The sequence below is a fragment of the Echeneis naucrates genome, chromosome 6 (genome assembly GCF_900963305.1).
Source record: "Echeneis naucrates chromosome 6, fEcheNa1.1, whole genome shotgun sequence".
Classification (NCBI taxonomy): Eukaryota; Metazoa; Chordata; class Actinopteri; order Carangiformes; family Echeneidae; genus Echeneis; species Echeneis naucrates.
The window spans coordinates 4,645,561-4,658,706 of NC_042516.1; the positions used below are offsets into that span (position 1 = coordinate 4,645,561).

At 40.8% G+C, this 13,146-nt stretch overlaps 2 protein-coding genes across 6 annotated transcripts in view; one reads left to right on the forward strand and one right to left on the reverse strand.

The window, feature by feature from the left end:
• The first annotated feature begins 1,599 nt into the window (after positions 1–1,599).
• On the forward strand, positions 1,600–8,002 carry sqlea (squalene epoxidase a). The gene is made up of 11 exons (XM_029505146.1): positions 1,600–1,863; positions 2,196–2,454; positions 3,449–3,626; positions 4,853–4,949; positions 5,039–5,152; positions 5,533–5,704; positions 6,220–6,315; positions 6,640–6,782; positions 7,088–7,184; positions 7,318–7,405; positions 7,810–8,002. Exons 1-11 carry the CDS (start codon positions 1,600–1,602, stop codon positions 8,000–8,002), a joined length of 1,701 nt encoding a protein of 566 aa, XP_029361006.1.
• Positions 8,003–10,079: 2,077 nt separating this feature from the next.
• The window catches only part of oxr1a (oxidation resistance 1a), a 135,502-nt gene continuing 132,435 nt past the window's right edge, over positions 10,080–13,146 (reverse strand). For all 5 annotated transcript variants that reach the window (XM_029503541.1, XM_029503542.1, XM_029503544.1 and 2 more), the window contains 2 exons: positions 12,681–12,754; positions 10,080–12,169 (listed from right to left, as the gene is read on the reverse strand). In XM_029503541.1, coding sequence (XP_029359401.1) covers positions 12,034–12,169; positions 12,681–12,754 — 210 coding nt within the window. In that variant the 3' untranslated portion in view covers positions 10,080–12,033. The remainder of the gene's footprint in view (positions 12,170–12,680; positions 12,755–13,146) is intronic.

Below are 13,146 nucleotides of genomic sequence, written 5' to 3' on the forward strand. Positions count from 1 at the left end.
AAGAATACATTGATGGAAGTTTTGGATCTACCAAGTATAACACACAGAGCAGCCATATTCTACAAGACATTTAATGGTTTACAAGAAGATGTGTGTAAAAATCTGAGGATTATTTGGCAGAAAGACCTAGGGTGTGATCTGAATGAGGAGCATTGGTTAAATATCTTATCAAATACAGGGAAACACATGAGAGAGGCAAAGGGGAAATTTATTCAGTATAAGATAGTTCATCGATTTTATTTCACCCCTTCAAAACTACATAGAATGGGCTTATTAGGAAGTAATTTATGCTGGAAGTGTCAGAGTGAAATAGGAACATTTTTACATGTAATTTGGGGATGTAAACTGGTGTACCCGTTTTGGGAGAAAGTATTGGAACATGTGAGTAAATGGCTGGGTGTGGCGGTACCTATATCACCAAGACTATGTTTGTTAGGGGACCAAACAGAAATACTAAATATATCTAAATATGAACGAGGGGTTTTAAAAGTTGGGATGGTCACCGCTGCTCGAACAATTCTCAGAGTATGGAAGAGTACAGTCGCCCCAGATGTTAAAAAATGGATGGAAATTATGTCAGAAGTTGCATCATATGAACGCATGTTGGCTAGAATTAACAATGAAGAGGAACATTTTAGGAGGGCCTGGGAAAGTTTTTTTTATTTTTTGTAGGTAGGACATATGGAAAAATTTGAAGACATGGTGCTGAACGTATATTGTGGGTGTTTCAAAAAAGGAAATGTTGATTTTGCCTTTGTATATATGGTTGTATTCTGGATATACTGTCTGTTGATGTTGGTGTCAGTGTTTGTTTTCGAGTTTGATTGTAAGTTTATGTGTGTAGGAATAAATAAAAAACTTTAATAACAAAGAAATACACAATACAGAAAAACAACAAATATGCCGAGTTGTGCTGTATTAGTAAACCCCGTATGCACATTGCTTGAAGACCATGCGAAGTTGCCTGTTAATACCGGTTTGGTAAATGTCTGTTGCCCAAATAAAGCTAAATGGGCAACTGACGTCTGGTTAAAGACGTGAGGCTTTGACCCTCTGAGTGGATTGCCTGTCACACTACAGGATCTCTGCTCATTCAGGAACAGATGAAACTCATCCTCCCACTGACATCATATCATACTACCAGCCTGCTGTCCACCTGGCCAATCAGAGAACGAGAACCGGCGCGCTCCTCCAGTCGGCGGATAGCGTGAGCTCTGCTCACCGTCACGTCACTCCTGATTGGACGGTGTGGCAGTAGAGGAGGCGGGACGTGGCGCGGGCCAATGGTAAGCGACCCATGTTTCTTATTATCATAAATTATTCAGCAGCATCATTCTGGTTGAGTAGAGACTATCATGACTTACCGGGAGTTTCATCCGGCCCCACCAACTGATTTTTGTAAAGCAGCAGAGAAAAATTATTCAGAATAATTATTTTCACCGTCTATTATCTATTTGTTTTTTAAAGGTTAGTCTTTTTTTTTTTTTTTTTTTTTTTTTTTATCAGGCTAAGTCCTTTTTCTCTGCAGTTCTCTTTCACCATCACCAACATAAGATTTTTCACATTTTATTTTATTTGGATTTTTTTTATTTCATAAAAATGTGGACTTTTCTGGGAATAGCGAGCTTTACATATCTTTACAAAAAGTCTGAGCTGGTGCTGCCTGAGGCCAACAGAGAGCAGCTGATGGCCGCAGCGCTCCTCCTCATAGTCGGCCTGCTGCTCTTCTTTCACGGCCACAAGCGGACCCTGTCGGAGCCGCTTCACCTGCTTCAGCTGCCTCTGAGCTTCCTGTCCGTAGTTCCTGTGGTCAAGCAGTTTTTCCCTCAGAGGAGCCACTCAGGCGAGTCCAGTTGGAGACAGGTCAGATCATGGCTTCATGTTGGCTGTGTGAAAGGCAGAGAGAGATTCATTTAAAAGTCTTTTACTATTTTAATTCAGCTATTTGAAACTTTCTTTCTTTTTTAGATTACCTTATTTATTTATTTATTTATTTATATATATTTTATTCAGTTGTCCTGAACTAAAGACTGATTTATTTGTGTATTCATCTGTTCAGACTGCAGCTGAAATCAGTGGAGTACAACTGGTTATTGGACGAAGTGTAAAAAATCTCTTCCATTGTTTTCTTTGCAGAGTAGTGCAGTTCAATGTGGACTTTACTCGGTGTGATGATGACACTCTGTTCTTTGCAGAGCCGGAGAACAAGGAAGAAAGTAGATGTAGACGACATCTCCAGTGATGGGGCCTCAGCCAGCAGTTCGTCTGTGTCCCTAGAGCCAGATGTGGTGATTGTTGGGGCCGGTGTCCTGGGCTCAGCCATGGCAGCTGTCCTGGCACGGGACGGGAGGAGGGTGCTGGTGGTGGAGAGGGACCTGAGGGAACCTGACAGGATAGTTGGGGAGCTGCTCCAGCCTGGAGGATACAGGGCTCTTCATGATCTCGGGCTTGAAGGTCAGTAAAGGAGGCTCCTACTGTCGAGACCTGATATATTGTCTATATGTGTGAGTGAGTGAGTGAGTGTGTGTGTGTGTGTCTAGTTTTATCCATGCTGTGTTGTTCACTGGTTTGAGGTGGGCAGGACTCAGCTGGAGGAGGCGATGTTACGTTTCCCTTTGCACCAATTGCAATGAGTAACCTCTGAATTGGTATCTGGTGACAGTTGTTTTGTGCTAAACCATGAGTGGTCCTGAGAAATAGGCTTGAAATAATAATAATAACGATGAAACTTGCCTATAGAATTTTTTAACCATACAGTCACAACATTGCAATTTTTGACAAAGCCAGCAAAATAAAATAGATATATAGATAGATATACAGTCAAGTCAAAGTCAGAAAAGGAAGAGATAAAGACACAGACGTTTTAATAAAAATAAAAATAAAAACCATGAAAGAGAAAATAAAATCAGAAAAAGCTCAATATATAAAGAAGCATGTTTTATAAAGGACTTAAAGAAAGCCAAAACTCTGTTTTTTTTCCAAACTTTAAATTTAATTTTCTGTTTGTTCAAATTTAAATTTGAAATAAATAAGATTACAAAACAAGAATTCATAGCCTTCTTTAATTCTCGATTGCCTCTATAACTTTACATTTTTTTTCTGTCAAAGCTCTCAGCATCCCTAATAGTTTATACAATCATTGTAAATTTTAATGAATGAAACCACTTTTTTCAGTACACATCTGCCAAAAGATTTGAGAGATGTCAAATATTTCAAGATGAATTTCAGACAAATGTGTCTCAGTGAAGGTAAAGGATACTGTCACACATTGTAGAGAGTCACTTTCCCAGCCAGTTACTTAAGGTTAAAAACTGCATGTTAAGGGGTAAATGCAGCTCTTGGACTCCATTTCATCTGCCCTCAGTTGCTCCTCCTGTGTATAAGCAATGTGAATGAATAATGAATGTGTGGTGTGAAACTCGAACCTGTTGCTTGTTTTTGGCCTCAGGTTCAGTGGAGGGGCTGGATGCCCATCTGGTCAATGGCTACGTGATCCATGACATGGAGAGCAGGACAGAGGTGGAGATCCCCTACCCTCAGGAGGAGACCAGCATCCATTGTGGACGTGCTTTCCATCATGGTCGATTCATCATGGGCCTGAGGAGAGCTGCCCTGGCTGAGCCAAAGTGAGCAGAGTGGTGGAAAGAGGGGTTGGTGTACCAGCTGGTTAATGGGATGGAATTGTTTCTAACAGCACTGGGTCAGAAGGAACAGGAGTGTCATTTAAAATCTGGAGGCTAGCTCCTGCCTTGTCATTGATTGTTCCTCATTTGTTCTGCCTGTCGAAGTGAAACTGGATTTTGGTTTTGTTTGGCCAAGAAAAAGCAAATCACAACTTAAGTCATTGATGGGATTTTTATGCAGCTTTCAACTGCTCCTTTCATCATCATGTAAGCCGGAGGTGTGTCTACCAGTGGACCACCCAGAGGAATCATCTACCTGTCCAGTGAAAACTCTGAAAAATAATTATTCTATCTATCTATTTTTTTAAGCATTTGTAGTTGTAGCTTTAATTTTGTCATTGGTGATCAAAAAATGTTCCCTTTTGGCCATGTTGAGGGTGTGGGTGTGTTTAGTCAGTGCTCCTCCGTTACATTAATGTCAAACCACAATAGTTCTTCACACATGCAGTACAGACAGGGTTAAGTGAATTGCCAACTCAAATAATGTGAATGCCCACCAGAAGATGACATCAGAGGTGTTGGTAACACCTGAGAACAGCTGCTAGGCAAATGCTTTTTTTAAGATTTGTTTTTTTCTTTGGTCAAAGTGCTATTTCCACACTCATCAGAATTTGAAAGCAGTTTAATAGTATTTCATTCGTCCAACTATCTTCAACTGCTTATCTGTTTCTGGGTCGCGGAGGTTGGCAATCCCAGCTCCCTCTGGGTGTGGCCAGGGTCACCCTGGACAGGTCACTAGTCCATCACAGGGCCAACACACAGAGACAGACAGAGACTAACAACCACTCACACTCACACCTACAGACAATTTAGAGTCAGCAGTTAACCCAGATATGATGTCTTCGAATGGTGGGAGGAAACCCACGCAGGCAAAGAGAGAACATGCTAACGGCACAGAAAGGCCCCAGGCTGGGAACCAAACCCTTCTCGTTGTCTGCCAATAGTGCCGCCCAACTGTATTTAGATTTAAAAGGGCCATCAGTACAACTAGGCCTAATGTAATTTAAAAGGATTTTTGTAATGTGAAATGCCTTAATATTATTAAATATTATCCGCTTAAACATCAGAATTCAGCATTTGCAACATGAGACACTTAACATGGATACTTTGTACTCTTTTCACGTTTGTGCTCCTGATGAAGTCTCTAACTGTGTGTTTGCTCCCTCCAGTGTCACATTCGTAGAAGGCACCGTGCACAGTTTGCAGGAGGAGGAAGGCTGCGTAACAGGAATCCAATATAAAGACAAACAAACTGGAGACATCAAGGTAAAGACAGGAAACATCCCCAGCTCCTGTTTTTCAGCTGATCCTCCTCAGCTCAGAGAGTGACGTCTGTGTGAACGTGTGTCCTGCAGGAAATCCACGCTGCTCTGACTGTGGTGGCTGATGGATGTTTCTCCAAATTCAGAAAGAGTCTGGTCTCTGGGAAAGCTCAAATCTCCTCTCACTTTGTTGGATTCCTCATGAAGGTAACAACAGCAGCACCCACTTTGACTGCACTTTGACTGCTAGTGTCTGACTTTATCCTCCCAAACATGAACACAATGGGTTGGGAATGTCTGGTCTAAAAAAAATAAATAAATAAATAAATAAAGAAACGAATAATGTGAAGATGGCATTTTGGGTTGTGGAAAACTGTAACAATAAGTTTTGACATTTTTGAAGCAAAAGATTGATTGTTTAAATATAAACAAATGAAGAGTTAATTAATGAATTACTGATCCAAAATGCTCAAACTTTGAATATAAGCTCCAAAGTAATTTGGGGGACTTTGAACCTTGACTAAATTTTAACAGGTAACCCAGAACAGGATGGCAGTAGCTAAAGTTATCTCCATGTTTCTTCTCAGGACTGCCCCCAGTTTAAAGCCCACCATGCTGAGCTGGTGTTAGCCAACCCAAGCCCGGTGCTCATCTATCAGATCTCCTCCTCACACACCAGAGTGCTGGTGGACATCAGGGGGGGGATGCCACGCAACCTCACAGAGTACATGGCTGAAAAGATTCACCCACAGCTCCCAGGTACAAGCTGACATCCAGCTTCCTGCTGAAAATGTCTCTGAGCTTTATTATATTACTACCTCCAAGGTAAAATGTTCATGGCTTTGTATAAGACCTCTAGTAGAGTGATGAGGATGAAATGAGTGTGTTTAAAATAAATTTCTTCGAATGAGTTTGCTTTTCACAACTTTATGAAGCACTGATAAGAGAACTAAGAATAAATGACCTCGAATCCATCCACACGGCCGCCTGTGTTGACATGCATGCTGCTTGGAAAGCTGTGGTTGAAGGGTCTGACATTCATGTTGTCCTATGTTGTTCAGCTGAATATAGAAACCACATTATCAAAGCACCGGCTCCATTAACCTTTCCAGAGGTCTGGCTGAAATGGCATCAGTAGAATTGCTCACACTCACATTGAAAATTTAATGGCTTTTCCCCCCATGCATGCTCCCAGCATGCACCTGTGGGTGCTTTCATCCACAGAGCCAGCTAAGTGACAGACCACCTGTGCTTTGTATTCCTCTTTCTTTCAGAGCACTTGAAGGAGCCTTTCATGGTGGCGCTGCAGAACGATCGACTGAGAACCATGCCTGCCAGCTTCCTGCCTCCCTCCCCTGTCAATAAGCCAGGTACTGAGGTGTTATCAACTGTGCTGCTTCCCAAGACGGCCGAAGGGACTCTATTGAACTGATTTCAGCATGTGTTTGGTGTAACGTCTTCAAAAGGACTGCATCACTTTGTTACTTAAAGTATTTCCTGGTTGCTACCCAGTTTCAAATTAGAAATATGCTAATTTACGGTACACTTGAATTTTACTGGCTCTCTGCATGAGAAGACAATTCTCTTGTCCTTATGGTAAATATGAAGTTTAAGTCAGCAGCTTACTTTGGTAGGAAGACTGGTGAGGCTGAGGCACTTTGGCTGTAAGACAAATGCTGCTCTGTTGTTGGCAGGCGTGCTTCTCCTGGGCGACGCATACAACATGAGGCATCCTCTGACGGGAGGAGGCATGAGTGTCGCTCTCAATGACGTTTGCATCTGGAGGAGTCTGCTGCAGAACATCCCAGACCTGTATGACGACGCAGCCATGCTGCAGGTGAATGAAGCCACAGTAATTTTCTTTATCAGGGTTGATCATACACCTATGATGTCATTCAAAATTCTCATTCACACCCTCCATAGTATAAAATATAGCAGAATAAAGAGGCCTGTGTCAATAGCCAGCAAAGGAAGGGCCTATATTCTTTCTGCTTCTTGCGTATCACAGCCAGTAGAAGCTATCTTTGGAGCCTGTACAGCATCACCTGTGCCTCATTCTGTTATTCCCTTAGCTGTTGGTGAGAGACTGCAGAACAGTGTGCAATATTACATGCTGCTCCCCCCCCTCCGTCTTCTCAATAGGCAAAGAAAAAATTCCACTGGGAGCGCAAGTCATCACATTCCTTTGTGGTGAACGTGTTGGCCCAGGCCCTGTATGAGCTTTTTGCAGCTACTGACAGTGAGTTCCTGCTGCTCCTGCACCACTATTATTATTTTCTCATTTGTCAGAAGCCAAAATCTGACATCTTTTCAACAGCACATATTTCACATTTTGATTCTCATCACATTCACGTGTTTTTGGTCTTGAATAGATTCTCTTCATGAGCTAAGAAGAGCCTGTTTCCAATATTTCAAGCTGGGAGGAGAGTGCATTGCTGGACCTATTGGACTTCTCTCAGTGTAAGCATTAAAGAACATCCTCCACAATAAGAATAGAAAAACCTCTGATGTAGCATGACAGGAATCAGATTTAGATTAAAGGAATGGTTAGAAATTTTGGGAAATGGTGGCAAGAGCACATCTGGTCAGTATGAGGTCTAGAATGTCTAATATGAAGTAATTTAAGCATGAGATGAACTAAAACAAATGTGTAAAGGGTGTGGCTTTATGGGGGTCATGTACTGGACTCTGTTGGCAGTGCGCTACCTGTTTCATGTCTTTGTGTTACACTAAACTTAGCCAACAAATGAGTCTCGTCAGTGAGAGAGAGCAAAGAGGCGCATTTCCTGAAATTTCTTGTGAAGATAATCTGCAGATGACTCTACAAGCATCTTAATACTGAATGGCTGATATCTTTTTACCAGGTTGACCCCTAAACCCATGACCCTTATTGGACACTTCTTTGCTGTGGCACTGTATGCAATCTACTTCAACTTGAAGTCCGAGTCCTGGAGCAGCAAACATCGAGCTTTATTTAAGAGTGGAGCCATCTTGTACCGTGCCTGCACAATCATGTTTCCGCTCATCTACTCTGAACTCAAATACCTGGTGTACTAAAGGGCCCAGCTCCTGGACTCACAGACTGATCCCAGTTTCAGGTCTGAACAACCATGCCTAAGTTGGAAGTGGGAAAAAAAAAACAACAACAAAAAAACTGGTATTGGAGGGTACTTTCTGTGCTTGCCTTCCTGTTGAAAAAGGCATTGTTGCCATCTTAAACAATGACTCTGCTACTGAGGATTTTTAAAACATGGTACTGAGGATGTCTGCCTTAGTGTCCCACTTTTTTGCCTTATTTGAATTTGGATGTATCATGCACTGCCATACTGTACAATTAGCACTGTTTGTGCCCCCCCACAGCTGTCCTATATGTCAAAGGGTTTGCTTCATACGACACACCAGCTTATGCTGAATATTCAAGACTGTGGATTTTTTCCTGCCAACAGTGTGTCCATGTGTAACACCAGAGCTTCGCTTTTCTGCTGTATTGTTTGTACTTAATGGAAATCCTTCTCCAGTAGTAATATACTTTTAATACAAGAATCCCTCTTTTTAAATTTGAAGCACTGATGAGGAGATAGCACAAAGCAGCAAGCTGTTTCTGTTCTATTTCTAACAAAAATAGCACTTCCCAGTTTATTTCCAGCCTCATTTTGCTGAGCAAGAGGCCAGCAAAACAATTTGTTCATGCTGAAGACATTATTTCCTGCAATGACTCTTCCTAAGACTGTTGTTTCTCACATATTGGTACTTTTTGTAACACTGTTCCTGAAACCTGCTGACAGTGCAGCTAAATCTGACAATACCATGATCCCAGAAGGATCCCTACACTGTTATTGCTCCTGGACATCAGCTGTCACCCGATGCAACACGTTGCCTGGGTGGAAAGTTTGTTTTTGACAGAGACCTGAGACAGAAGGGAAATTGCTCACATCAGGACGGTGTCAGAAGATGAAGCTCTGGAGTCATTTCTCCTGAGCTGACAGAGACATGGACAGAACTCCTGAAGTTTGAACTCTCCATAGCATCACTGTTTAGCTGTGCCTGCTGGGCTTGATCCGCCATTAAATAAATCATTGAAGATATGAAGTTCATATATTCTTTTCTGTTTTTGCAACAAAATTCTCTGAACATAATTAGCTAATTGTCATGAATGAAATTACTTCTAGTAATAATCCCAAAAAAGTGTTTTAACAATGGTGGACCAACACTAACCAATGTGACCGTTAGATGGCGCTCACTAACAGCTGTGAGAGAGCTCTCTGTAGTGATTGTACAGAGTGAACTGAATCAAGCCTCTACTGTACTTCTGCACTTAATTTCAGGAGACTGAATTTGTCTTTTGCTGCAGCTTTATAGAGAGGAGGTAGTAAGTTCAGCTGATGGAGAAGGTTTGTATAACCGAAACAGAAAATGCAGCTGAAGGAGGTCAGCAGATTTCCAACATTTCAACATTACGTAGACTCCCAAAAGGAAATAAGTACATTGAATGGGATTCTTGTTCCGGTAGAACTTTGTTTTTCTCGACAATATTTTTAACCTAAGACACCACCTGATATTTGGTATAATATGAGGTAGTGAAAGCTGAGATCAAGGCGTGAAGCATGCTGAGGAATTTTTAGCTACATATATTGTGTGATGCTATCAAGGCATCCATCCTCTGGCAGTGAGGTGAGAGGTCTGCCAAGCTCACCTCTTCCCACTTCACACACTGCTGTTTGTGGGCATTTTTCAAACTTGTATTTGATTTATACTGTGTAAACTGACCTCACTTGCGCATATTAATCAGAGCTAAAATCTCTTCCACAACAAAAAGTATTTTAACATATTTCAATTAGTAAAAATTGTAAAATTTAATTAAAAAATGATCTCTTAATAAAAAATTAAAATATGTAACATGTCTGACTTAGATTGGAATTAGATCCAGTCTAATGGATCACACTGTCATCTGATCAGTTATAGCCACATTAGTTTTCAGCAATAAGTAGATTTAACACAAATTCCTACTGCCTAACCAAAACTGGGTGGTTGAAATTAAATCAGGCCACAACTTACTCTGTAGTCTTAACAAAAACAATGATATGAAGGTTAACTGAGGAAAAAGAAGCATCACATATTCAGCCATATCCCAGGTTACAATTAATTTAGCTTTATTGTTATTTGTACATCACTGATACATTGTATTCCGGTGAAATAATTGGAAGATTTATCCATATTCTTTGTGACTCTCCACAAGGACACAAATACTGGTGTGGAAGACCAGAAAGGGGGGAAGCTTCTTGGGGGGAGGGATACGTACTGTCGTACTGTACACACTTCCCTTCAGCCAACATCATCTGCCTGTCAAAGGTCTACCTGCATACCTACCTGCACCTACTGAGACTCACCTGGCAGTTAAATGAGGAGAGAAACCGAGCCCTTCTGCTGCATTTTACCAGTCAACCCCCCTTCCTCCCTCAGAGTAATCCTCCTTTGTAGACACACACAGCATTAGGGTATACCCTTATTGATATTGGTAGCAGCAAGCTTTCTACTAACAGTTAACATCTTAATGATCTAAACAAAAGAGTACTGTACAGCTACTGCTAAGATGAATCTAAGAACCTGGTTTTTTGCGCTTTTACACCAGATTAAAGTGCTAGAAGCAACCCACCAATCCACACTTTATTTCATATATATATATATATGTATTTATATTTATATATAATTATGTATTTATATATATATATATATATTGAGAGAGAGAGGAACAAATCTATTTCGACATAAATTTACAGGGTAATATACATTATATTGTAAAGGCTGAAATATCAGCACAAATTGATCACTGTCACACTTAACAGCAAAATATATGATTATATAAATCTGTATATAATCATATATAGCAATATATAATTGTCATATATGCATGTAAAACAGTTAATCACGTCTCAGGCTTTTCAAATGATACCCAGAAAAGCAATTGTGTATCAAGACGTAAAAGCTTTACAAGTTTCTCTTTTGAAAGAGTGGCAGGTGGCGGCGTAAGTGCCACGACCTGCAGGTATTTGAGGTCACAGGACAGTTATTTGCATATTCCACAAATCTATTGCAACACGTTACTGTCTACGAACAGTACAGCCAGCATCCTGTGAGAGGAGCCGGTGTTAGCTGGACTCACACGTACACCCACTGAACAGAACATTACGACGATGGGTGATCTGATTATAGCTATGTGCTTTCAGATGGTGTGCTATGACAGTGAACAACAGGTGGACTACAATACACAATATTCTATAAGTACAGCCTCAGAAGACAACCCAAAACTGTACTGTACTTTAAAAAGACCAACCACCCCCCCACTCCTCTGAGTTAAGTGTCATCGTATCCTGCTGCTGATGTGTTTTGTATATTGGTGTTTCATCACAAATCACAACTTTACTTGGACAGTCTACCATCACCAAAAATAATGGAATGTGATCAGCTTTTGTCTCCTTTTTCCCCTTTAACTGGGTCTCTTTCTGTCAAGCTGACAGCACAGTGAGTAATATCCTACCAATTTAACAAAATTCTAGGGGGTCTGCGATGGCGCTGGGACTCCTTGAGGTTCTGTAAAGTTCAGATACACAATCTTTAGCAGTAGGGCAGTTCTTTCTTCTCAGAGCAGTCCCAAACCTCAGCCGCCATCATCTTCACCGCCTCTCAGGGGAGAGGAGCTCCGATGGTTCTTTCCTTTAAGGCCTGGTGGTCTCATTCCTGCTTCCCTCTCCTCATCCCTCTGGTACAACCTCAACTCACTGTCTCTTCACATCACTATCACTGCTTTACACACTCCCTCTGCTCTGCAAAGACGCTGCACAAGGCTGTAACAAGATACACTCAAAGGTAATTTTTCACAAAAGGAGGAAAGAAAAAAAAAAAAAAAAAAAAAGAAGCTCCGTAATAACTGCAGTAGTAACGCACAACAAGCATCCGATAGCTGGCTTCCGGCCTGGGGAGCCTTGGTGATGTGCAGTTGGGTTTGGGACATTGCCATTGTTCTAAAGGAGGATGACTCCTTGCTTTGCCCTATGCAGGACTTGTTTTTTTCCCTGTGATACACTGTTTTGTTATTCAAAAGCCCAGATCTCTATGTCCTGCACATAGAAATCCTCCTTTTTTGAGAGCATGGGGTTCCCAAATGTTTTACAGGAGTGACTTCTGCCGTGGTAAAGGTCTCCATCTAGCCACAGGCCAAACTCGCCACTGAAAGAGAAGACAACAGGCAGAGTTAATCAGGTTGTCTAAGGATCCTAAGTAGTGAGATCTCAGCAGTAATGGGGTCTAGTCCAAAATAGATGATCTTTAACCCAAAGGTTAATGCATGTCTGCAGCTTGAGAGTGTTGAATCTGAATTTCTGGTCAGATTTTAAAAAATAACTTTTTCCTTCATACCAAATAAACAATGCTACATAAAAACATTTTAAAATATTTTATTTAAATAAATAAAATTTTGGTATCAAAGAGTACCAAAACTTAAAATCTGCAGCACTAAATATTTTAAAACAATTCACAGACCTCAGATATATTTAAATAATTACAAAGTAATCAAATGTGTAGTCTCATTTTAATATGCACATAACTGGAAAATGATACTGTATCATGCTTTAAATTCTTTAAAATCTTCACTTTGCAATAAACTCAAATGTTACCACATATGATCAGATTCACTGATAAAGACCACACAGCTTGATCTTTAAAAGCTGCTCGAACTCACCTTCCACCACCAAATGCTAAAGAGTCTGTGTCTCCCTTGATGAAAAACATGTTGTCACCTGTCCATTTGTACACCTGTTGCACACACAAGAGAGCGTACATTAGAAGATACTGCACAACATATTTAGTGTTGACATAAGCTACTATTCTGTCTTCATTCTGATGGGAACACAAAACAACAATGTTTACCTCAATAGGAGGATCCATATTTAACATCTGATAAACCACTTACAACTAACAAGACACCAACCAGATCATCAGAGATGCTGTACCCCTGTCAACATGTTGTTGGTTACATCAACTTAGAAGTCAAAGCACAGGAATCAGTTCTTCACAGAGTAAGGAGAAGATATAAGCCACAGTGTGTGGAATAGTTCTTTGACTCTTTCAAACTTGTAAATTCATGTCAGTGGTACAATGAGACAATACCAGCAAGTCAATCTGCTTTCAGTACATTCATCTGTTCT